The sequence below is a fragment of the Carettochelys insculpta genome, chromosome 3 (genome assembly GCF_033958435.1).
Source record: "Carettochelys insculpta isolate YL-2023 chromosome 3, ASM3395843v1, whole genome shotgun sequence".
Taxonomy (NCBI): Eukaryota; Metazoa; Chordata; order Testudines; family Carettochelyidae; genus Carettochelys; species Carettochelys insculpta.
In genome coordinates this window covers 107,913,511-107,938,809 of record NC_134139.1, presented here as the reverse complement: position 1 = coordinate 107,938,809, position 25,299 = coordinate 107,913,511, and the positions used below count along the sequence as shown (strand labels likewise).

Sequence of the window (25,299 nt, the reverse complement as noted above, 5' to 3'; positions counted from 1 at the left end):
CCACTGATTTTAACTATTGTGACCGAGTGCAAAACATGCACCAATTTTCTAAGTTCTCTTACAGTCTAACTCCTGTTGTTTTCTAGTTGCATTATTTTAGATAACAGCTTTTATTATTCCAATCCAGGCTCTCTTCATAGCATATGGCCCAAGCTTTAAAGAGAAAACCGAAGTGGAACCTTTTGAAAACATAGAACTTTATAATCTAATGTGTGGTAAGTGTAGACAATCAGTGCTGCAGCTGTTTAATGCACATGCAGGTTTTCAAATGCTAATATGATATGAGCTAAGGCAGTGCTCAGCAACCTTTATCACCTTGTGGCACACTACAGCACTTGTTATAACTTCATGGCACATCCAATGTGTGTAACTCAATCCCCTTCCCTGGCCCCAGAGCCAGTCACCCCAGCCCCTGCTCTAGTCCAATCCCCCTCCCCTCCTTGAGAACCAGACACCCACAGCCCCCACTCTAACCCAGTCCCACTGCCTTCCCCCAGAGACAGGCACTCCCAGCCCCCCTGCTCTAATCTGATCCCCCACCCCTCCTCCAGAGCCAGGCACTGCCAGCCCCTCCCACCCCAGCTCTAACTCAATGCCCGTGACTTACCAGAGCCGCTGCCACCACCCCAAGCTGCCACTGCCACCATGCATTTCTCCCACCAAACGGTGGGATGTGTGCACAGCGGGGCGGGTGGCACTGCTGGTGTGCAGCTCTGAAGCACACTAAGTGCCGCTTCATGGCACACCAGTGTGCCACGGCACGCTGGCTGCAGCGCACTGAGCTAAGGCAAACATTACATAAGCTTTAGGGAATGCATTCAAAAGTGAATAACACTGTACCAAATGCCCCCTTCCCCCACTGAAGTCAAGTGGACCAAGAATTAGCTTCAGGGTAGGAAAATTTTCTTAATTGGAGGACTGGAGAAAGACTCATGCATAAAAAAAAATGCTCCTAACAATTATCTGTTCTGCACATATGCATGAGCTCACGAGGAGAGGGCGAGGAGAGGGCTACTTCTGGTCATCTTGGATCAGGAATGTTGCAGAATTTTAGAAAGGCCACTGTAATCCAAAGTTTGAGGTTGTAATTTTCTGTCATTTTTTTACAGATCACATAAAATGAAGCATTCCAGTACTTCTCATAATATAAATAATGGTCTCAAATAATGGCACAAATAACATGGTTAAGATAATTAGACCTTATGCCTACAACACCGCTTGAAAGTGTAAACACTAGCCAGAAATGGCCAGCTTAATGACAGCTTAATGCAGTAGTTCCCAAACTTTTCACTAGTGCGGAACCCCAACCCCTCCCCAAACCATTAATTGGCCCCCATGAAAGCCAATTCTTATTTATCTTTTATTTTTTCACAGACCCCGTGCAGTACCTTCATGGACCCCCAGGGATTCATGGACCCCGCCATTGGGAATCACTGCCTTAATGCGCTTTTACATAAAGTGCAGCATATATGTTATACTGTAGAAACTATTAGACACTTCATATTTAACAAATTGCAAATTCAACTGTCTGAAGTACAAAGAATTGGTTAATTAGTCAGTTTCTTAACTGTTGCAGTGCTGGATTTTACTTAAATAGATATTTTTGTTTATGTTGAATCCCAGTTAATTCAGCATTTCAATTATCCATACGTATTTGTGGTTGCCCAAGTGGTTCCAGTAATTAAAATTGTACTGTCATATTTAGAAGGACTGCATAAAGGAGTAGCTGTGAGGCAAATAATACTCATGACTATTTTTTTCTGTAGTACATCAGGATGTTTTTGCAAATTCTTCAAATGTTTTGTGAATTGTTTAATCAGATCTGCTGCATATTAAACCTGCATCAAACAATGGAACTCATGGCAGTTTAAACCATCTTTTGAAGACACCGTTCTATAATCCATCATGGTCAAAAGAAGAATCGTCTCCTTCTGTGTGTCCTTTCACCACATCAACTCCTCTGGATGAGTTAGGATGCACATGTACCCCACAAGTAAGTAATGGCTCCAGAGTTTTGTTTTTAATCAAAACAAGAGTTTTTCCTAACAGTCCTTTAATACTATATTTTACAGGTCTTGAATTGGAAACCAATAAATCAAAGATTAAATCTCACCTCAGAAGAAAGTAAGTTTTTGGAAACAAAAGAAACAGGGAGTATCTAAAATTTATGCCTATGTGTATATGTTTAAAACAGCAAAGCAGTCAAGTGCTACTTGACTGCTTTTTTGTTTTGATAGTATATAGACTAGCAGGGCTCCCTCTCTGTTACTGTGTATATGTTTGTGTGTGTGTTTTATTTCATATTATTGCTTTGAGCAGGACTCTTTGCAAAATAAAGTGCAACTTGAAGGTAGGTAAGGATGACCCAGTTTAGCTCATAGTCATTTCCCCCTTCCCTTTCTTTTTACGTAGAAAACGTTCTCTGAGTATCTCCTACAACATTTCTCCTTAGGATACTGACTCAAATCCCATTAAAGTCAGCTGCAAGGCTCCTGTTAGCTTTTATGGGCTTTGGATCAGGGCCAAGGTACTTTAGGAAAACAGGATATAAAACTACTGTTCCCAGCCTCTCAGCCATCCCTGTCCCTTTATCTGTTCACACAGTACTGGGTGGGGGAGGAGGCTTAACAGGGTTCTTTTGGTGTATGTTTTTGGCACTTGGTTTATGTAGTGCTTCATAGTTAGCTAGGGTACAATGTTTACTTCACTGACACGCTGAAGTCCACAGTGCTATATCAGTGGATACTTACAGTAAGTTAGAGAAGAGTCAAGCTATGGATTTTTGTGATATTTTCTCTGTCTCACTTGACTAACTTATGTATTTTATACATATATTGAAAAATAACTGTTCCACAATTTCATAGATCCAGAAGTGCAGGTTCTTAATGAACATGTTTATACTTAGATTGTACATGTTAGTCAGTTAAAACATCTTTCTGTATGGTGTATATTTTTTCCTCATGCCATGTGCCTTTCTGTTGTGCAAAATTTTTTCCCAAGGGCAAAACTCAGTAATAATTGTTTACGTTCTAGTAAAGAAGGTGGAAACCTATAATTTACCCTATGGGAGACCTAGAGTTCTACAAAAGCAAAATACCTATTGCCCTCTTTACCATCAGCAGTATGTGAGTGGATACAGTTACAACATCCGGATGCCACTGTGGAGTGCATGTACTGTCAATAAAACTGTAAGTTATTAAACATACTTAATTCATAACCCACTGTTCTGAAAATGTAGATCATTCATTAGGGATATTGGTGTGAACCAGGGGGCATTACTTGACTCTTCCAGAAGATTTTTTTCCTGAAATTTAATGTTTTTTTCTTATGAGAAAAAACAAGTGAGTTTACAAGAAGTCTAGTAATGGAAAGGTGGCATTGTATTAACTGACCCAAAGCAATAGAATTCCGCTTCAGTGTTTGGTTTTAGTAGTGGCTGGGGGCTTAAGCAATCTATTTGTAATACTTTTTAAACACATCTGAATTGTTGAAATCTAGGTTTTCTTGGAAAACAACATGTAAAATAATCAACTCTAATCAACTCTTGTATGTCTTAAAAATTATTTTAAAATATGGAAATAGCCATGTGATGGGGCACTAAAATTTAAAGACCAAAGCACAATCATTAAGCTAGTTCAGCTAAACCTGTTTGTGTAAAATGGATAGACAGGGTAGGAAAAGAGAAGTGCAAAATCTGCCTTACAGTCTGTGATGGCACTTACATACCCAACACAGACGCTGATGGTGTGTCTACACTGCAGTTAAAAACCTGCAGCTGGCTCAGGCTAGTTGCCTTGAGCTAAGGGGCTCTTCATTTGGAATGTAGATATTTGAGCTCAGACTGCATCCAAAGCTTTGGATCACACAGGGTCCTAGAGTCCAGGCTGCAGCCTGGCCTGCTGACTTGGGGACCAGGAGGGACGGAGCAGAGAGAGAGAGAGAATGTAAAGGGGTCAACTGGTCCAGAGATTCAAAAGGAGGCAGGGCTCCCAGGTGTTGCCACTGTTACTGCAGCAACAATAGCCAAGCCCTTTAAATTGCTCCTGGAGCCCTGCACAGCAGGGTCTGAACATTGCTAAGGGCTGCTTCAGGGTGGTAAGACACATCCCTGCCTCTTCTGCCCAAGGCCCCACCCCTTCTGTGGAATGGAGCTGTGCTCTCCCCACATCTTGTTCAGTGGCCCAGTGAGTCTGTTGGCCACATTGGCTGTATCCCAAGCCCAAATATCTACACTGTAATTAAACTGCCCATGCTCTGAGCCTGAGTCAGCTGACATGAGCCAGCCATGTGTGTCTAATCGCAGAGAATGAAGAATCAATACTGAACAAAGAGGGCCTGGCCTTCCCTTCAGCAACTGCGAAGCATACTCAAATGGAGGACCTGCTGAACAGGACACTCGCTGTCAGTCTGTGGGTGGCAGGAAGGAAGGAGAAGTATCTGGGTTGCTGCATTTGGAGGCAAAAAGACCCCAAAAAGGGGCCAAGACCCAACTGGAAAGGCAGGGGACTGACCTTTCCCCCGCTTTCTTGCTCCCTGCTGAGGAAAAATAACAGGGCACTAGGAAGAGAGCTGAAGGATGCTTATCAGATTGATTGAACTGTGGAGGCTGATTGGGAACTCCATGCTGAGCAGGTGCCCTGGCCCCAAGCTGAAGAGAGAGTGGGAACATAGGAAGTGACTCACAGGAGACTGTTAACTTGCACCTGGAAGAGGTGACCATGACTGTACTTGGGCCAGGTCCTGGTTCCCCCTACTCCCTTCCCTCTCTTCCCCCCCGGCCCACATGCCAGGACCTTGGAGGACAAGGGACTTTTGAGCTACAACCTGCCCAGTAGGCCTGCTGGATATTGAGTGAAAACCACTATATAGTTATAGGGCAGAGGTGGTGAATGGAATATGAGCGATGCCGGAAAATAATTATAAACAAGAAAATAAATGCAACTAAAACCAGAAGATGAATGCTTTAAATTGGCCATGCAGTAGCAGTCATGCACACGGACTCCAACTGGCCTATCAGTCTCTAAGTCTGCGTCTACACTACAGCGGTCTTCAGGAAGATGATCTTCCAGATGATCTCAACCGTAAGATCGCATCCACACATAAAATGCAGTCTCTAAGAGCTACCCCTTCTTCCAGAAGAGTGTGTCCACACAGCCCCGGACCCTCTTCCGGAAGAATGGGCCAGGAAACACTGTGGACAGGGTCCAATGGCTGGAAAGCCCTTCCGGGAGCACTGGCCATGCACTGCCTTAAAGGGCCTCTCCAAAGCAGCCCCTCCCCACACGTGCTGCTGAGGCCTGCTGAGCTGTTTACAGTGAAGCCGAGGCTGTGTCTGGTCCTGATTCTCGCTTGTGAGAGACATGGACTCACAGCAGCTGCAGACCCACAGCAACACCTTGACATGGGTGCTGGCCATCCTGCTTGCTGCTGTCATCAGCCTCTTCCAGGACAGGATACCCATCTCCAGGGGTCCTGACCCACCATGGCCCCTACTTCACCCCGCCCAGCCATCTGGCACCTATGGACCCACCCCACGAGCTCCGACTGCTGGGACTGGGTGGTTTATCCCAGGTGGGATGATGCGTGCTGGCTGGAGAACCTCTGAGTGAAGAGGGACACCTTCATGGAGCTCTGCAGCTGGCTCATCTCCATCCTGTGGCTCCAGGACACCTGGATCTAGCCAGCCCTCCCCATGGAGAAGTGTGTGGCCATCACCATATGGAAGCTGGCCACCCCAGACAGCTACTGCTCTGTCGGGCAGCAGTTCGGGGTGGGCAAGTCCACTGTTGGGGCCGTTGTACTTGAGGTAAGGCACACTCTGCACCTGAGCCTGGCACAGGGAACAGGGAGGGGGCTGTCAGCCAAGGGGGACCCTCAGGGGCTGGGGGCAGGGATGTGGCAGGGGACAGGGAGGCCTAAGTCCCAGGGGAACCATAACACCCTACCCATATACGGGCCTGCTGTCAGAAGGATGGCCCCATGGGATGGGCAGAGGGCCCAGCAGGAAAGGAGGGGGACCCTGGAGGGGACGGTGGGCTTGGGGAGAGGGAAGAGGGAGGAGGCAGTGGCACCCCTATGCACTCCCATAAGCATGCTTGCTCTCTGTCCCCTGCAGGTTGTCAGAGCCATCAGCCAGGTGCTGCTCTAGAGGCTCATGTAGGTTGGGTACCTGGATGAGGCCATTGCAGGGTTTGCCACCCTTGGCTTCCCCCATTGCTTTGGGGTAATTGACAGCATACATATCACCATCAGGGCCCTGGACCACAGCGCCAGCTGCTGTGTGAATCACAAGTGATACATTCTGCCATGCTCCAGGCGTTGGTGGACCATTGAGACTGGTTTATGGACATTTATGTGGGCTGGCCAGGCTGGGTGTACACTGTTGGCATCTTCAGGAACTCTGCCTTCTACGACAGGATGGAGGCCGACACCTACATCCCCCAGCTGGAGCACACTGTCGGAGATGTCAACATGCCGCTCTGCATGGTGAGTGACCCAGCATGCCCTCTGAAGCTCTGGCTTATGCGGCTGTACACTGGCCACCTCAGTCTGTCCCAGGACCTCTTCAACAGCTAGCTCACGCGGGCACACAACCCTGTCGAGTGTGCTTTCGGATGCTTGAAAGTGAGATTTAGGTGCATCCTCATGAGGTTCAATGTTGGGGTGGAGAAAATCCCACTGTGTTGCAGGGGTCTGCTGCACCTTCCACAACCTCATCAAAGCCAGAGAGGAGAGCTTCCCCCAGGCCACCCCCAGTACGAGCAGCTGGCTGTGACCCCTGACCGCCAGGTCAACCGTGGTGGGGTTTGCATCTAGGAAGCCCTCCGGGAGGCTTTTGCCCATGGGGCAGAGTGATCCTCACCTGGGCACACCCTCCATAGACCCCCCGTATCCACCCCTCATTGTCCCCTCCAATGATCAGGGTCACAGGGGTTTAGAAGCTATTAAACTTTACTACAAACAAAAAACAATAAAATAAAAGACTGGTTTAAATATTTACAGATGTGCAGGTGACAACTATGCATATGGTGGGCTAATTAAATGGGATGGGCATTCCAACATGGGTTGGGGGGATGGGAACAGGGATGGGGGACACTACTTCAGGGAGCAGGTGGAGGACCTTGAACCCCTCCTGCCCCAAGTGCATGGTCCCCGTCAGGATGTGGAAGGAGCCAGGAGCACAGAGAGGTAGGGGTGTGGGGCCACAGCTTCAGCCTCAGCGGGGGAGGGAGCTGCCTTATGTGGGAGGGTCCTCAATGGGGCCTACCCTGGCCAGAAGCCAGGCCCCAATTTCCCAGAGGCTGGCAGGTGAGAGGCCCACCGGTGTGTGGGTGGCAAGGTCCTCAGGGGCATTGCGGGGGTGGATGCAGCTAGGTTGGCAGTTGGAGGGGCTGGGAGGCTGGTGGGTAGCTCCACAAGTGCCCTGTGCACAGTAGGGTGCATGCTCACTACCTTCCCCCATGTGTCCTGCCACCATCCCAGGTGAGCCTCATCCAATGCCAGCTGTTTCTCCGCCAGAGTGTTCTGGCGGCATAGGGCGACTGCGTAGGCTGTGGCCTGCTCATCTGGCATGGGTCCCTGGGGCTGTAGCAGTTGGGGTTGGTCCAGCCCTGGCTGCAGGACTCGGTGGCCCTCTGGCCTGAACAGGGCTGGCAGGCCCCTGGGGTGTCCTGGGGCATTCCCGGCCCTCAGAGGGCACAGATGTAAGAGATGGAGGGTGGGGAGAGAGGGGGGGGGATCAGTCCCCCATCCTGGCCCTGGTTGCCTTGACCCCATAGGCAGCTGCCCCTACCCTTAACCCAAGAGACAGGGATGCCCCAGAGTGGTGGCCCATGTTCTCTGCACAGTGGCCTGTGCCATTCCAGGCCTCCGTGACACCTTGGTGATGCTACTGGCTGTAGTAGGGCTCCCGCTAACCTACGGAATGGGCCAGCTGGTGATGGGGGTGCATTCAGACACGGGGGAGTCCCTGCCCAAGTGGCAGGTGGGCTGGGTGCAACCTGGCCCCCCCAGGTCTCCCAGTGCATGCGTGTGGATTGCAGCGATGTCCACAGGGGAGGGTGCTGGTTGTCACCTGCGGGCATGCCTGCAGGGCCGGGCCACACTCCATGGTAGATGTCTGGGTTTGGGCCATTGCATGTGTGCCTCCCCGGGGTATACGCCACACTGCACATGTACCAGAGAGTCCCTCAAAGAGGTTGGAGGATGTCCAGCTGGAGGTGGCCCAGCTGGAGGAGGCTGAGGGCACCTCTGTCAGACTTGTCCCTGGATGGGACCTCTGGCTCTGTGGTGCTGGCCTGGCTGGCAGATCCAGGCTGGTCCTCGCCTGGACCTGGCTCTTGCTCCAGTGCATCAAGGGGCTCCAGCTCCACCATGTCTAGGGTGTTGTGGGGTAGGGAGGTATCATTGCCTGCCAGGAGGTCCCACAGCTCCCTGTAATAGAGGCACGTTGAAGGGGCCTGTCCCGACAGTTGGGTGCTATCCCGTACCCTCATGTAGCCACGTCTTCGTTCTTTCACTTTGCACTGGACCTGCTCAGGGATCCGGGCAGGGTGGCCTTGGGCGTCCAGGCCACTGGCGAGATGCACGACGGCAGGTGCATGTCGCCCAAGCCCTGTGGTGTCCCGTAGCACATTTCATCCCTCCAGAGCTCCAGGAGGTCCTGGAGCTCTGCTTCTGTTGATGGAGTCCTCTGTTTTGTGGTCCAGGCAAGGTTCTGGCTGCCCTCATCCAGTTCACTGGGGGTGCCCTGAGGGGCATGGGACGGGGGGCTGCTGGCCATTGCTGTCTTGGTGCTCACTACAGGGGTGCCTGAGGAGTGTGTCTGGCAGAGGTGCACATGTCTGCTGCTTCCATGCACTCCACTGCTGGCCATAGGGTTTTTGGGTCCTTACAGCTTTAAAAACAACCAGAGGGAAAGACCATGGAACCCCGCTGGTGCTGGTAGAGGCGTCTCCATGCTCCAGCTCGCCACCAAGATGTAGGACTGCCCTTCCAGAAGAAGGGGTCACAGAGCATCCACACACACTTTCTTCCAGAAGATTCTTCTGGAAGAAGGAGCTGTTCCTGATTTGGGATCGGGGTAAGGATTCCGGAAGAGGCTCTGTGTTCTTCTGGGAGAACTTGCATGTGTAGACGTGGCCTAAGAGACGAGTCCAACTATGATTGTCAGGAATGGGCCCTCGTAAGTTTCCTTAAGTTTATTGTTAGGGTTCTCTGGCAAGAAAGCTTTCCAAAAATATCCAAATCTACTGGATAGTTTATACAAATGCATTCTCTGTTACAAATACATTCCATGTATTTACAGTTCCTAAGTGGTATGATTGATAACTGCTATGATTATAACTGGGGATGATGATCCTCATAGAGTTCAGGTTTTCATAACTCTCTTGAACCACTTGTTCGGGGATTTGGATTTGGGCTCTGGAATGGGATATCTAGGGAGGTTATAGAGTCTCCTTCCCTAGAAGTCTTTAAGTCCCAACTTGACAAAGCTCTGGCTGGGAAGATTTAGATGGGATTGGTCCTGCTTTCAGCATAGTGTTGAACTTGATGATTTCCTGAGGTCTCTTCCAACCCTATGATTCTGTGATTTCCAAGGCTGTCAAAACTAATTGTGAGTTTGCACACTTTTTCATGATACTTTAACCTGCTTTTACTCCCCAAGGGAAGTAATTTTAAAATATTTTTTCCAGCTAAAGGGAAGTCTGCTTTCTTTAAGTAACATGATATTTGCATGTGTCTTCTCCTTATACAAGTGCCAATTTTGGAGAAAGTTCTTTCCTGAGAAACACATAAACATTTTCAAATAAAGCACATTAAAAATGTTTTATTGAAACCCCCATTTTTCTGTTGTGAAAACAGTTTTAATAGAAAATGTTTGAGCTGCCTTAATTCACAGATAATGCAGCTGTGGGTGTTTCACTTAGAGGTTCAGACTGCTCCTAGAATGAAAAAGGCACTGAAGCGTCTGGACTGGACTATAAACCAAAATTCAGTAGTACAGATTATACTTTCTTTGAGAAAGTTATGAAATAGTATTGTAAAAAGTTCCCTTTCTAATGATGTAACATGGAGAAAATTACAAATGTAAGGATCGGATTACATTTTCTAAGCCTACATGATTAATTGCAGTTGTGTTTGGGGTTAATTAAATATAACTATTCAGAAGAAATAGGAGATTTTAAGATGAGAAAGCAGGACAAAAGCCTAATTGCTTCTACCAGTAGATCAGTGCTAGGTGGCTGCAGTAGCAGTCTTTGCTTGTGTGCTTTGGACAGAATACTATGGAAATGCCAAGGTCCATGGAGATGGTGTTCCCCTAAATAAGAAATACAAACTTAGTTACTTCTGAGCCAGAGAAACTGTGCTCAGCAATTAGCAGTGCCTCTGGGTTGGTGTGTTTCTAACTGCTGGACAAATACAAACATTCAAGCAGAACAACAAAAGGAAGCAGACAGAGGTTTTGCTGATTCTGTCTCCTGGAGATTTCCTCAAATGGCTGGTTAATGAGGGTCAGTGCAAAGGGGCCAGTGTAGGGCCCAAAATCTGGCTCAGAAAGTCCTTGTGCATAATTTCCTTTGTGCATGATTAGCAGTGGTATGAATGAACAGTTCCTTCTGACTGGATATCAATATGCAGTCACTAACATGTATACAGTCATAGCTACACACAGTATACCAGTAACAGAAACGGGGTTTTCTGTTACCTATGACTCTGAATCAGAGGAAAATATAAGATTTAAGCTACTAGTGCTTGAAATGCATGTCTGAGGTAATGTAGTCATCTCCTGGAGAGGAAGGAATTGGTTGGATCAAGCCATCCACCTCTCCCAACTAAGGGTATTTAGAGATGAATACGCTCCTTTTTCTACCACTCATTAGTCAACATGTAACAGTTTGGGACACTAACTCTGTTGTTAGAATGTAGAATTCAAAGCTAATTCAGCCTTTATAATATTTGGTTGGTTGTGAGTTGAATTTGCACACTGGAACATGATAATTTTATTTGCCTTTCTGAGTTTGCTGTAGTCCCTCTAGGCGTGATTCTAGAGTATGTTTGTGGCTAAAGAAAATTACATGCAAGGATTTTTTGTTTAGTATAAAAACATTGTAAATTCTTTTAGCTTTCGACTGTTATCATTCAGTAGCCTAATCTGTACCGCAGTGTGATGAAAGCAGAAATGAGACTTGTTTAGTATTTTATGAGGGAAAAAAAAAAGGCCTCAGGGAACTGAGTTTATTGAATTTTTGTTTTTTGTGGTATAAGTATTTTTTTCTGCTGGTATTACTGAAAAAAAACCAAACCCTCCTGGAAGTGGCTGAAAATTGGCATGACAGACCACAGCAGCTGCTGCATACTATAGTTAGCCTGTCATAATGAAAATAAATTATGCATGAGGAAACGTTCATTACTGGGTTGTTTAAAAAAAACCCTTATTCTGGTCACATGAACTGGAGAATGGATTGCGTAATTTCATCTATGGAGTGGACTTCTAAAGTCATTGTAAGTGGGTTTCTTCTTCACAAGTCACCATAGCTGAGAGGGATTAAATTAGAAGGATACAGATATAGCTCCAGGGACTAAAATTTTCCCTTGAGTCGAATCTGTTGAAATAGAGAGTTTTGCAGTATAGCTGATGAAGAAGAAGGAGATTTCTCAAAGAGCCTGTCTTGAGCTCATTTGTTAAGGTAGGGGAAAGCAAACTTTTTAAGTCGGGCTCCACTTTTTGTTCCTGCAGTTAGCAGGCCCGCTCCCAACCCATCAAATGTAATCCAGACTGACAAAAATGTCAGTTATGTTCATATGTAAAAATACTCCCTTTTGGTATGTGTAAGAAAATAAGTATAGTAACAAGGTCAGCGGACCCTATTAGGATGGGGGAAAAGGCACCTCAGGCCAGCAGCCTGAGCTTAGGGAAACAGCTAGGGCACAACACAGGTGAGAACAATATGCAGTCAACTAGGAGAGCCACCTGACCTGACTGCCAGAGGTTTAAAAGCAGCCCAGCCAAGCAGGGATGGAGGGGAGCTGGAAGAGCAATTGAGAAGGAGATGACAAAATAAATGAGGAGTCCAGGGACTGATTATAAAGACAGGTAGGGAGGGAAGAGCACCTGGGCCCCTTTCCCTCAGCAAGCCTGACAACCCTTGCTGTGACTAGGGGAGGGAAAGAGGCTGACCAATTGGCCAGAGCAACAGAGATGGGTGCAGCTTAAGCCCTCCATCCAGGGGCATGGGACCTGAGCTGGTCAAGGCGGCACCCTGCAGCAATATGTAGAATGTACACATTTTATTAATGGGTATATAAGTGTGAATACACATACATAACAATAGTATATTTCAACATTTGTAATGAGGTGGATGAGCTTGAGACCCAACAGCTGATCATGCTGTGCACCCCCCTTATGAAATTTTATGCCCCTCCTGAGGGGGTCTGCCCTTCACTTTGCACACTCCTGGCCTACAGAACCACTTCTTGATGCGTACATTCTGCTGAACTATTCACCAGTAGTAAATATTGAATTTTTGGGAAACAGGGTAGCCACTGAGTAGGTTCTGACTGAGCAACTCCTGTAGTTTCTGAAGTTTTGTGATTTCTTTGGCCAAAGTTATTTGGGCCTGGGATGGACACGGCATTCGTTGGACTCGATGAGAATCTCTTTATAGCAACGGGTGAGGATGAAGTGTCACTGATGACTATTTTAGACAGTTTATTTGTCAATAGCCTTTGATATCACTGATCATGAGGTTTTGTTCATTGGTTTGTGGAGCCTAGCAAGAGTGGAATTGTTACTCTCCCATCTCTCACAGAGAAAAGAGGTTTTTTGTGGTTACTTATTTATCCAACTGGAGAGCTCTCTCCTGCAAGGTAGTATAGGGATCTATAGTGTTACCCTTCTTGCTCGCCTTAAGGCTTGATGGGAAGGCTTAGTGTGTGTCTGGAGTGAAGTGAAATAATACTGGTGTCTTGGTACAAAGTGCCAAAAGAGTTGGTGGCTATGTCTACACTTGCATTCCTCTTTCGAAAGAGGAATGCAAATGAAGGAAATTGAAAATCCAAATGAGGCTCTGATTTACATACCTCATGCTTCATTTGCATACTCTGTTTTCAGAAGAGCTTCTTTCAAAAGAAAAAAAGCAGCATAGATGCATCTCTTTCAAAAATAAACCCCATCTTCGAAAGAGCTCTTCTTCCTGAAACAAAAATCAAAGATGGGGCTTATTTTTGAAAGACCCCTGTCTACACTGCTTTTTTTTTTCCTTTCAAAAGAATATCTTCTGAAAAGAGATTATACAAATGAAGCCCCAGATATGTAAATCAGTACCTCAGTTGCATTTTTGATTTACCTCATTTGCACACCTCTTTTTCCAAAGAGGAATGCAAGTGTAGATGTAGCTAGTAGGATTTATACTTGTTTCTCTGATGGGGGGAGTCTGAGTGCCATTTGTAGCCCAGACTTAGGTGCTGTATTAGTACCTGGACTGTTGCTGGATACGTAGGGAACAGCCGTAGTTTTGGTTACATTCTCATCTGCTTTGGGGAGAAAAAAAATGTGCCACTTTCCCTACAAGATGGTCCTTGCCACATTTATTCATAGATTTGCCACCTTGTGATTAGATTCCTGGAATAAGCTCCAAATGGGGCTACAGTTAAGAGACCGTTCAGAAACTGCCACTATTGATAATGTTGTCAAGTATCAGGGGGCTAGCTGTGTTAGTCTGGATCTGTAACAGCAACAAAGGGTCCTGTGGCACCTTATAGACTGACAGAAAAGTTTTGAGCATGTGCTTTCGTGAGCACAGACTCACTTCTTCAGATGCATCTGAAGAAGTGAGTCTGTGCTCACGAAAGCTCATGCTCAAAACTTTTCTGTTAGTCTATAAGGTGCCACAGGACCCTTCGTTGCTGTTATTGATAATGTTGATATTAATCAATTTATATTAATGAGATTGATCAGTGTTGATAAATGCAAACAAATGACCATTGGAAAATATAATGCCAACCAGGCACAAAAAATGTTGAGGTCTAAATGAACTGTTAGCACTCGAGAGGTCTTGGAGTCATTGAGTGGATGTTCTCTGAGAACTATCCACAATGCGCAGTGGCAGTCAGAAAAGATAACAGGATGTAGGGGATCATTAGGAAAGAGATATATAATAAGACAGAAGCTAATATTGCTTCTATATAAATCTATGGTATACCAACATCTTGAATATTGCACGCAGATTTGATTGCCCCATTTCAAAAAGAAGACTGAAAGAACTGGACTTCTTTAGCTTAGAAAAGAGAAGACTTAGATGGAAAATGATAGTGGTTTTCAAGTACATTAAAGAGGGTTACAAGGAGGAGGGAGAAAAATTGTTCTCCTTGGCTTCTGAGGATAGGACAAGTACAATGGGCTCAAACTGCAGTAAGGCAGATTTAGATTAGACATTAGGAAAAACCTCCTAACTGTCAGGGTGGTTAAACACTGGAAATAAATTACCTAGGGAGGTTGTGGAATCTCTATCACTGGAGATTTTTTAAGAGCAGGTTAAATAAATACCTATTAGGTATGGTCTAGATGGTTCTTGGTCCTGCCCAAGAGGGCAAGGAACTGGACTTGATGACCTCTCGAGATCCCTTCTAGTTCCAATGTTCTATGATTCTAAAAAGATACACTAGAAATGAGAAAGTATTTAAAAGGGCAACAAATTATTAGAGATATAGAATAGCTTTCATATGAGGAGAGATTAATAAGACTGGGGCTTTTAAGTATGGAAAAAGAGGTGTTTAAGGGGGAATATAATAGAAGGCTATAAAATCATGACTGGCGTACAGAGAGTGCATAAGCAAGTGTTGTTTAATCTTTATAACACACAAATTAGGAGTCACCAAATGTAGTTAATAGGCAGTAGGTTAAAAGGGATAGCTCAGTGGTTTGAGCCTCAGCATGCTGAAGCTAGGGTTGTGAGCTCCATCCCTGAGGAGGCTATTTAGGGGCCTGGGGCAAATGGATTAAAAGAATTTGAGGGGTGGTGCTTGGTCCTATCAAAAAGGCAAGAGACTGGACTTGATGACTGCTGAAGGTCCCTTCCAGTTTTATGAGATATGTATATTTAAAAGGAAGTACTTCTTCACAGTACTGTCCATTTGTGTGTTATAGATGTTTCCATCTGGTTATTAAACAGAGTTTCATCCAGCAAGCAATTCCACCTTTAGACTAGGATCTGCATTGTCTGAGTTTCCAGATGGAATTGGAAGGTATTGATATTACTCTGCTGAGGCTTAACTAGTTTGGGACCTGATTTCCTGAGAGATCATTTCTCTCCCTGTGATATACTGCCCCAGTTACTGGACAAGTTTCAGCTGGAGCTCCTTGCTTCGTGCAGGAGAGCATTGCTTAGACATGGGGGAGTTCTCCATAGATATTTGTGACTTTGGATCAGTTTCCCCTTGAGTATACCAGATATTGGATTTGTTGATTTTTCTTTTTTGTACATGCTGCAAATTCCATATTTCCTCCAGGTTTTTTGAGAAGTTGCAGATAGAGGTCTTTTGTGGTTTGGGTTTATATTCATGTTCTTACTGTGTCTCTGATCCCACAAACAGAACTACTAACATGCAGAATTGCTGTCATCTGAACTTTGTCTTCAGATTCAATTTAGTGGATCTTAATGCAAGATTTTGGCTTATATTTCATGATGGACAATTGACTTTATTTCTTTGTTTAGAAGTGTGAAAATCTCTGTAGGTGCTCCTTACGTTGAAGCAATATAATGTAAAGGACGATCAAAGTGTAAAAGAGGCACAAGCACAATTTTCCCCACTGCCATTCACCTTTAACAGATCAAAAGTGAAGATTCACTCTGTCATCTCCCTGTCTGCTAATGGTTTATAAAGCTTAGGCTGCTACCGAGAAAATGAAACAGAAGAAATCTCATCAGTTACTAAAGATGGATTTAAGTAATTATGTCACAGCAAACAAAATATTTTACTTAACAAAACTGTGAAAAAAAGGAAATGGAAGAAAGAGCGGCTGCTGAAAAATAAAATACAGCTGTGCAGCTAATACAATTCTGGTGTTGTGGTTGCAATCCTTATAGTTGTAAATGCCAAAATTAGAGTTGAAATGTTGTGTGCCTATTCTTCAGCTGGTGTGAATTAATATTGCTTCCTTGATGGGGAAGGAGCTGTGCTGATTTATAGCTGCTGAGCATCTAGTTCAAAAAGGTTCCTGATGTCATTGCTTAGCCCAATGTTTCTTAAACTTCTTGAGACCATGGCATGCCAAATAATAACTTTTTGGGCAGAACATCTATGAAAATTTTCTCCTCCACCAAAAAAATAAACAGCAATATATAGAGCAAAAGCAAAATGAAGAAAATTAATCTGGCATCATAACTATAAAGAAGTAATATTGTGTCTGGTTTTAATAACAGAAAATATATGCCATCAGTTTATGACATCAAAAAAGCATCAGATGCTCATGGCACACCTGCACGTTGTTCATGGAACACCAGTGTTCCACAGAACATAGGCTAAGCCAGTGTTTCTTAAACTATCTAGATGGTGCTAAGAAAAAATCATTCAGTATTGGATCCTCACATGTTAGCTGCCATGCAATGGGAAGTGAAATCATGAAAGACCTTATTTTTAGAGAGCTGATTGGGCCAAACAGGGTCATCTTTTTGGGGCAAAGATACTACTTTAGCCTTGCTGTTACAATTTTAAACAGTACTAAGGGTTTTCCCTGACTGGATTACTGAAACGCAGAAGGACCAAGGAAAACCACCCTACAGAAAACTTCAATTTCCATTACTTGCACTGAGCTGATTCATTATGAAAATAGGAAAAGATTCAGTGAAAACCATTCTGTGATGTCATAAACCATACAGGGTATAAGGTTAACCACAACTGTGGGTGTAACACTATTTTTCCCTTTTTTCCTTTCAGCAGGCAGACGCATCTTCACTTCCTCCCACTGTTCCAGACTGTCTGCGGGCTGATGTTAGAATCCCTGCCACTCAAAGCCAAAACTGCTCCAACTACCAGCTAGATCTGAACATCACCCACGGTTTCCTCTATCCTCCCAGTCAGTAGAATTCTTTTTATAGCTAGTGTTTAGAAATTCTTAATCAACTGGATGTGGGTTTGTGTTTAAAACACATCTACAATGCCAAAACAACCTGCTTGGGATGAGTGTATTGTGCAGAAAAAGGTTTCCAGTAGTTGTGTATTGACCAAGAGCAGAAAAATTACTATTATAAAGGAAATACTTTTTGCAGTAGCCAACCAAAGATCCATTCTAATCCTAACCAAATAATCAGTTCTGAAGATTTAGGTTTACTTTAAGAACGGAAGACATGCTGGGAGTGATTAAAACCTACCAGAATGACAAAGAGGTCAGAGTGGAGTCAAGAATCTGGCCCATGTGGTGTCTTGCCATGTTTTGATTTTCTTTATGCTAGTTTTGATGTAGTGGTGGGGCTAATTTAATCTGCCCATAGCCCTTTTTCCCTGTTACAAAGTTACCACACAGTTTGGTACATCTGTGTTGTTGTCTTGTCTTGGAAGGGGAAGGTACATCGCCGTGGAAAAAAAATATAGTCTAAAATAGTTCATTGTAATAAAAATGTATCTAGTAAATGCCTCTATTTTGAAAATGTATAGGTGGCTAAAAGCTAAATAGGCTTGAGACAAAACAAAAGCCTGGGGAATAAATGTGGCTAATTGTTTCTCTCTGCCATTCCTTACAGATCATCTTTTTCTTGAAAATATATATGGGAGAGTGACACTTTATTATGGTGTTAGGGATATTTTTGTTGCTTTCCAGTATCACAGGCAGCCAGTCCTGTTCATATCACTACAACATACTCCAAATAACATATCTGTATGTTTGTATATGTAATTACATATTTTTGTATATTTTTAGTTCAAATATTAGTATGAGGTTTTAAAGAAACCTGCAATGATTTGCAGTGATGCATAACCTGCACATTGAGAAGCAGCTTCCAATACATCATGTATGTTTCATTTTTTGTAGATTTCAATGCAACTACTCCAGAACAATATGATGCCTTACTTACCAGCAATATTGTCCCCATGTATGGAGAATTCAAAAGTAGGTTCTCAAACACTTCTACTGAACATTTTGTTGCAGTTTACTGGATGATAATTGACTGAAGAATATTAAGAAAAATGAAATGATTTTACAAATTCTATTCTTAACTGATTATATTCAGTATATCCAGATCTAGTACAATTACATTGAAAAACTTTTTAAAAATCGTTATAGAAGATTTTAAACCACATCTATTGTATTCATTTGCTTTACTCCTTTCTCTGGACAATCCTACTTAAAAATGGTTCTTGCTAACTGGAATTCCTTATTACTAGACTTTGAACCACTCTGGTGTTACAAAAGGAGTGGACACTGGCACCAAAACAATTGTTGGGGATTTTCCTGATATGGGAAAATCTCCAGTACGTGTTCAGATGAGTAGTTGGTTCCTATTTTATCTTCTCTTGACTCCATGTAGGCAAAGAAGTAGACAGGTTGGGATTAGTAACCAGCTCTGTGCTGGTACCCCTGTTCCACCAGGCAGAATCTCAACCAGGCAGAGTATCTTTGCCTTTATTTGGAAAATTTATACCAGGCAGATGTGCTTGTTGCACAATTATAATAAACGCTGTTTTTCCCTTCCATCTATCCTTGCTTCAGTTATTAGTAAACATAAGCTGTGACTTGTTTACAGATGCATATTTTGTCTAATATGCTGGTTTTCTAAGGCAAAGGAGAAATATTGAAAATTCTATAGCAAGTAATCAAAAGGAAAATAAAGTAACTGGACTGCTTTTCACAATTCAGTCAGATCCCATTTGCTCATGACATAAAACAAAGTAGCCAAGAACAGCAAAGTGACCAAAATCCCAAAGGGAAAATAACTAGAGACAGAAGACTCTGTTACAAGAAATATAAAATTCACTGCCCAGTTATTGCAGACTATAAATTGCAGGTGTATCAGTAAGAGGCAAACAAAAAAGTGAGGTTTGTTTTTTTCCTTTTTTAGTCAGACTGCCTATAACTGTGCATTTATCTCTAGTTTGATTGTAAAGATACTTATGTAATTTAATTAAATATTTAAAATAAGTTATATGGCCTCCTGATACTTGAAATATGTTCACTTGACTCCTGTGAACAAATATGCACATCCCAAAAAACACCATCTCAGTTAGCACCAACTGGCATGCTTGTCAGTAGTCTCAGCAGAGAGGCCAAGAACTGACAGGTGTTGAAAATGAGTGGTCCTCTCAGGTCAAGAATTCGTTCTTTACAAATTCAGGTTGAGGCCTATCACTGGACTGTTAGAGAAGCTTGCACTGGCATAGCCTTACCTCATCTCTTGCATAGGTGAGCAGAGGTTGTGCTCACTGGTTGCATCAGTACCACAGTTTCCCTCTAACTTCACTTAGAAAGAGAAACATTTTAAAATTGATGTACAAGATATAAGTTATGGCAGTTTCAGCTTGGAAAAATGCCCTACATCTTTATTCTTTGACTAATGTGCAAGGTGAAAAAAGTATTTCCAGAGTCAGTAATGTAACAGAAGTAGGAACATTTTGGAACTAATACTAAATATGTTCAACTATCATTTTAATGACAGAGATATGGAACTATTTCCACGAAGTGCTACTTCTAAAGTATGCTGCGGAGAGGAATGGACTGAATGTGATCAGTGGTCCAGTGTTTGATTACAATTATGATGGCCATTTTGATGCTCTTCATGAAATTAAACAGTAAGTACAAAAAGTTAACTGAGAGGAAGGTCATATGTGAAATGAGTCAGAGTTTGTTTGCTGTTGTGGTTTCCATATTCCAAACGTATTCCATTCCATTCCAGTCATATTCTTTCAGGCCAAATGACTTTTGTCATAAGTTAAGAGAAAAAAGACCAAAAGTAAAGTATCCATGAGAGGAGCAAGGAGTGTCTTCATCTGCTCTTACTCTCAGCTGCCACTTCAGGGTGACGGACTTCTTCGGAATGTAAAGTTGCAGTACAGAGAAAATAGTCATATCATTTACTTACTGGCAGACAGACACTGCACAGACACATCAGTTAAACAGTGTACTAACCACATGTATGTGATGTAAGATGTATGTGATGTAAGATGGCGACCTTGATTTAGTTCCCATGGAAATGCAGATGGAGTCCATTTTTGCGGGGTGAGGCTCTGCAACACTGGAACATCAAAATGGCCATACTGGGTCAGACCAATCACCCATCTAGCTCAGTATCATGTCTCTGAGGATATGTTTATACATACTACAGAGTTATTCCAGAATAGCTTATTCTGGAGTTACTCCAAAATAAAGTATTCCAGAATAACATGTCTACACAATGGGAAAGACCCAAAATAAGCAAAACTTTTTCCAAAATAATGTGTCCACACTCAATAGAGCCTATTTTGAATCAGAGCTCCTGGAAGCACATAAAAGATAGGCACTTGCAACCAACATTCTATGTCACACAGCAGCATTATTTTGGAATAAGCTATTCCAGAATAGTTTTTTTCAAAATAGCACCTATTCCCTGTCTGTACAGTCCCTATTCAAAAATATATATTTTGGAATAGGCGCTATACCTCACAGAATGAGATTTACAGAATTCAAAATAAGCCATCTGCTATTTTGAAATAGCAGATTTGCTGTGTAGATGGTTGCAAAGCTTTTTCGGAATAGCTGCTATTATTCCAAAATAACGTTGCTATGTAGACACACCCTGACAGTGCCCAGCATCAGATGCTTCAGAGAGAATGAACAGAATAGGGTAATTCTGAGTGATTAATCCCCTGTCATCCAGGCCCAACTCCAGATACTTGGAGGTTTAGGGACATTCAAAGCATGAGGCTGAATCTCTAACCTTCTGAGCTAATAGCTTGTGGAGCTGCTGTCATGGGAGATGCTGTATTTAAAGTTAGACTTAATACTATGAGGATGTCTTGGGAATAGTGAAATCAGTTTTGCCATGATGCGGAAGGGTGGACAGGCTGGAGATTCCTCCTAACCAAAATGCTGTAATGCCCAATCAATCACATAACACTGTCTACAGTTTCTCACAAACATATTTTATTCTGCACATTTAGTCAGAGTAAGTATAGAGTGCCTGAGTTGTTAGTGGGAGGGGAGATTGCACAGCACATCCAGGAATCACTCAGCACCTCACAAGATTAGCCCCTGCATAGAGATGGCTATCATACTGAAGTTGAAATATTTTAACTGATGAATCCTAAACTGATTTAGCTTTTTGCAACAGGCTACCAGGCGTCATTTTCTTTCTGGCACTTCATGTTAGGCATTGTCAGCCCTCCCTGCCACACAAATTAATTTAAATTTTTGCAAATTAAACTTCATTATATTTTAAATTGTTAAAAGAATGAAATGCAAATATGAGTCTCCATCCTAGAAGGTGCAGTGCACTTGAGTCCTGATCCAACAAAACGCTTAAAGCACAGGCTGAACTTTATGCATAGAGTAGTCCCATTTGATTTCAGTGGGACAATTACATGCTTAAAAATGCTCTTAAAGCAACTTGCCTTGCTCAGGTAGTGCTTTATACAACTATTTAGTCAAACTAATATATATATATATATATATATATATATATATATATATACACATAGACTATGGATCACGCCCTTTATAGTTTCAATTGAGGACTTCATTTACAGCGTCTACTGTGACTGTGATACATATACTGTATATAGTTTGAGTACAGTAAACCCTCAAAATACACGATTTCAAGTTGTGCCTAACTCACATTAACTCAAGTTAAACGCAACTCAAAATCCCGCACCCCCTGGCCCCGGCTCAACCCCCCTGCCCTCACACATCCCCAGCTTAGCCCCCCTCCCTGACCCACTCACCACCCACTCACCCCCTCCCTGACCCACTCACCCACCCACTCATCACACAGTTCTGGCTCACCCCCCACCAGGGGGGCAGCTCCTCCCGGTGGCAACCAAGCCCTGGAAAATCTGTAGCCATGTGCACTCCCAGCCCCAGTTCAAACCCTCTGTGCTGGCATCTAGTTCAATTGCCCTACCCCAGTTCAGCCCCACCCCCGGCCCCAGTTCAGCTCCCCTGTGCATGGCTCCAGTTCAACCTCCTTGCTGCAGCCATAACCTTAATGCCAGGCTTAACGCTCCCTAACTTCCCCCCACAGCCCCACGACTTACTGTTCAAAAAGGAGTTCAGGTGCTTCTGCTGCTTCCCTGGCAGTAGAACGTGCATTCTGCTGGGGAAAAAGCTGCTCCCTGACTTATATGAATTTGGATTATATGAGAGTTCGTGGGAACAGAACTCTTGCATAAAGTGACAGTCTGCTGTGTGTTGTATAAAGCACTACCTGAGCAAGGGATGTGTGTGTGTGTGTGTGTGTGTGTGTGTGTACATGTACACAGGGCCTACTTTCAAGGTCAGTTGTACACTGATGCAATCCTATTGATGTCAGTGCTTGTACAATATAATATCTTTTATGTCCTTGATTAAACTTATCCTTAATTAATGTTCTCTTGTAGGCACCTAAACAACACACAAATCCCTGTTCCAACCCACTATTTTGTGGTGCTGACCAGCTGTAAGAACCAGTCCTATACACCATTGAACTGTTGGGGCTCCTTGGATGTTTTATCTTTTATCATTCCTCATCGACCTGACAACAGTGAAAGCTGTGCTGTGAGTATTGGTTTTGCACGTCTCTGCTCACTGAATGTGTGTGAGATATGAGTGCTACAGAACTGCTTCTGGGGGAAATTTTTAGATTCCTGTGTATTTAACCCAGTCATTTTAGATTTAAAAAATAAAAAACAGTTAAGGGTGAAGGCTAGAACTACAGATTGAACCTCTCTCATCCATCACACTTGGGATCTGACTGGTGCCAAACAAGATAATTTCCCAAACCACAGGAAGTCAATATTGTCCAGCAGCACTGCAAACACTCCCACTGCATGTTAAGCTCTTAGAAGACATTTAAGAGTAAATTAGAGCTGAGTAACAGCACAACACTGAGAACCAGAACTGGTGGCTGTAACCAAACTCTATGGGACCACAGGAAACTTGGTCACACCCATGATAAGTGGTCATCCAGCTAACTAAGATCATGCTGGATTACTTTGATGGGAATGACTCTTCTGAGGTTGAAATTAATAGCCATTGACCTTGATGTTTAGTGATACTCTTAGGCCATTTCTACACAGGCCACTTCCTTCAGAAGTGGCATGCTAATACATGGAGTGAAAGATGTTAATGAGGCATGGATGCAAATTCCCCATGCCTCATTAGCATAACATCATGTGATTTGGAGTCTGGAAGACCGTTCTTCCGGACTCCAAAATGCCATGTAGAAGCGCGGCCCCCCCGGGGGGGTGGCTTCTGGAATCTTCCGGAGGCCCCTTCTTCCTGAAAATAGAAGGACTTCCTTCCGGAAGCCGGTGCCCCCGCCCCCCGGGCCGCGCTTCTACATAGCGTTTTGAAGTCCAGAAGAACGGTCTTCCGGACTCCAAATCACATGATGTTATGCTAATGAGGCACGGGGAATTTGCATCCATGCCTCATTAGCATATTTCGCTCACAAGTGGCCTGTGTAGAAATGGCCTTAGAGTATAAATAGGCGACAACTAGAGCCCTGAAAATCTGCAGGTATCCACTTTGTTTCTACAGGTATCTGCATCCACAGATGTGAATGCACGCCCACAGATGAGGGGAGCAGGCAAAGGGAGCAATTGCCCTGGAGACTGGGGACTCAAAGAGCCTGGGGCTAGAGTTCAGTGAGCCTGTTGGCTTGTCTGTGTGGATGTTGGTACCTATGGATCATTTTTGCGGATACAGTTACGGTTGTAGATACACATTTTGTATCTAGAACCCTGCAGATTTGCAGATATTTGCTTCGTATTCATATGTATCCACATCCATGGATATAAATATTCTCAGATTATTTTTGCAGATGTGGATACCAATTATCTATCTGCACGGGATTCTAGTGATAATAATAGAAAAACAAGTTACCATCTTTTTACAAATAAAGTTCTGTAGTAATAGTCTAAACATTAGAGTGTTTTTGATCATTATCCTTTATTTTTCTTGGATATTTTTGGCTGTCCTTAATACAGACATTAGAAAAGACTATACCTATTTGTAAACGAAAGTGAAAAGGCAATTCCACTGTACTTTGACGTTAAAGGGCCATTGAAATGACAAGAAACTATTCATCAGCAGTATTTTGCTTCTTTATCACTTCGCTTTGCTTACAATCCTTTCTTGAAGTACAGGTCATTCTTCAAACGATGGATCTGGTCGCGGAGTGCGAGAATAGAATGTATAGTGTAACTCCACTATCCAGCCAAAATAATCATTTTAATCGTGTATAATTAATAGGAAACAACACTATCTATTCAACAGAATAAACTGTCATCAGGATGGAGGGAAAACATTCCTTTGATCCAATTTGAATCAGACAACCAAAAGCAAGACTCTGAGGATTTCCAAGAAGATTGGGAAGAGAGCTTTTTCAAAGGAAGGCCTTTACACCAAACAATGCTTTTCTGTTTGGTAATTTGAAAGAATAACCAGTGTTTGCCTTTTGCTTGTTTTGCTTTGGCAGGGTGGGCAACCAGAATCCCAGTGGGTTGAAGAAAGAGTTCAGGCTCATGCAGCACGTGTTCGAGATGTGGAACTTGTAACTGGGCTTGACTTTTACCAGGACAGAGATCAGCCTCTCTCTGAAATTTTACAGCTAAAGACATTTTTGCCAACATTTGAGACTATCATCAACTGAGCCTGTGTCAGTAATGTGGAAAAGTGAATCTAAGTAAATCCGTGTGGCCTGCAAAGAAAAAGCTACTACAGTTCTTCAGTTAATCAATAAAAGAAACTTGTAATACAAGAAATTTAATTTTATTTGCTTTTTCTGGAATTTTCAGTATTTTGTCATTTATTTCATCCTTTTTCAAAACGGGCTGTTTAAAAAATTGACTGCCTGCTACTTTTATTTTAAAAATAAATAAATATTTCATCTACAGAAACAAGAGAGGTGCTCTTATTACTTGGTTGCTTATTGTTAACTCATGCATCTGGTTTTCACTATTGAGAACACCGTTGCAGAGGACACATAGAGGACACCATGATCAATACCAAGCAAAAGAACCACAGTTGTTAACCAGAGCTATACATTTTGTTAAAGTAAGGAAAAGAAAACACTAACTACATAAAATACAAATCAGTTGTCTCCATTACAATTTTTTGTATGTCTCTCCATG

At 43.3% G+C, this 25,299-nt stretch overlaps 1 protein-coding gene across 2 annotated transcripts in view; it reads left to right on the top strand.

The window, feature by feature from the left end:
• ENPP3 (ectonucleotide pyrophosphatase/phosphodiesterase 3) overlaps positions 1–25,059 on the top strand; it is a 103,929-nt gene extending 78,870 nt beyond the window's left edge. For both annotated transcript variants that reach the window (XM_074990557.1, XM_074990559.1), the window contains 9 exons: positions 128–215; positions 1,821–1,993; positions 2,073–2,124; positions 3,034–3,188; positions 16,939–17,077; positions 18,029–18,106; positions 19,650–19,782; positions 22,564–22,720; positions 24,645–25,059. In XM_074990557.1, the coding sequence (XP_074846658.1) occupies positions 128–215; positions 1,821–1,993; positions 2,073–2,124; positions 3,034–3,188; positions 16,939–17,077; positions 18,029–18,106; positions 19,650–19,782; positions 22,564–22,720; positions 24,645–24,818 (1,149 nt within the window). In that variant the 3' untranslated portion in view covers positions 24,819–25,059. The remainder of the gene's footprint in view (positions 1–127; positions 216–1,820; positions 1,994–2,072; positions 2,125–3,033; positions 3,189–16,938; positions 17,078–18,028; positions 18,107–19,649; positions 19,783–22,563; positions 22,721–24,644) is intronic.
• Positions 25,060–25,299: the final 240 nt, after the last annotated feature.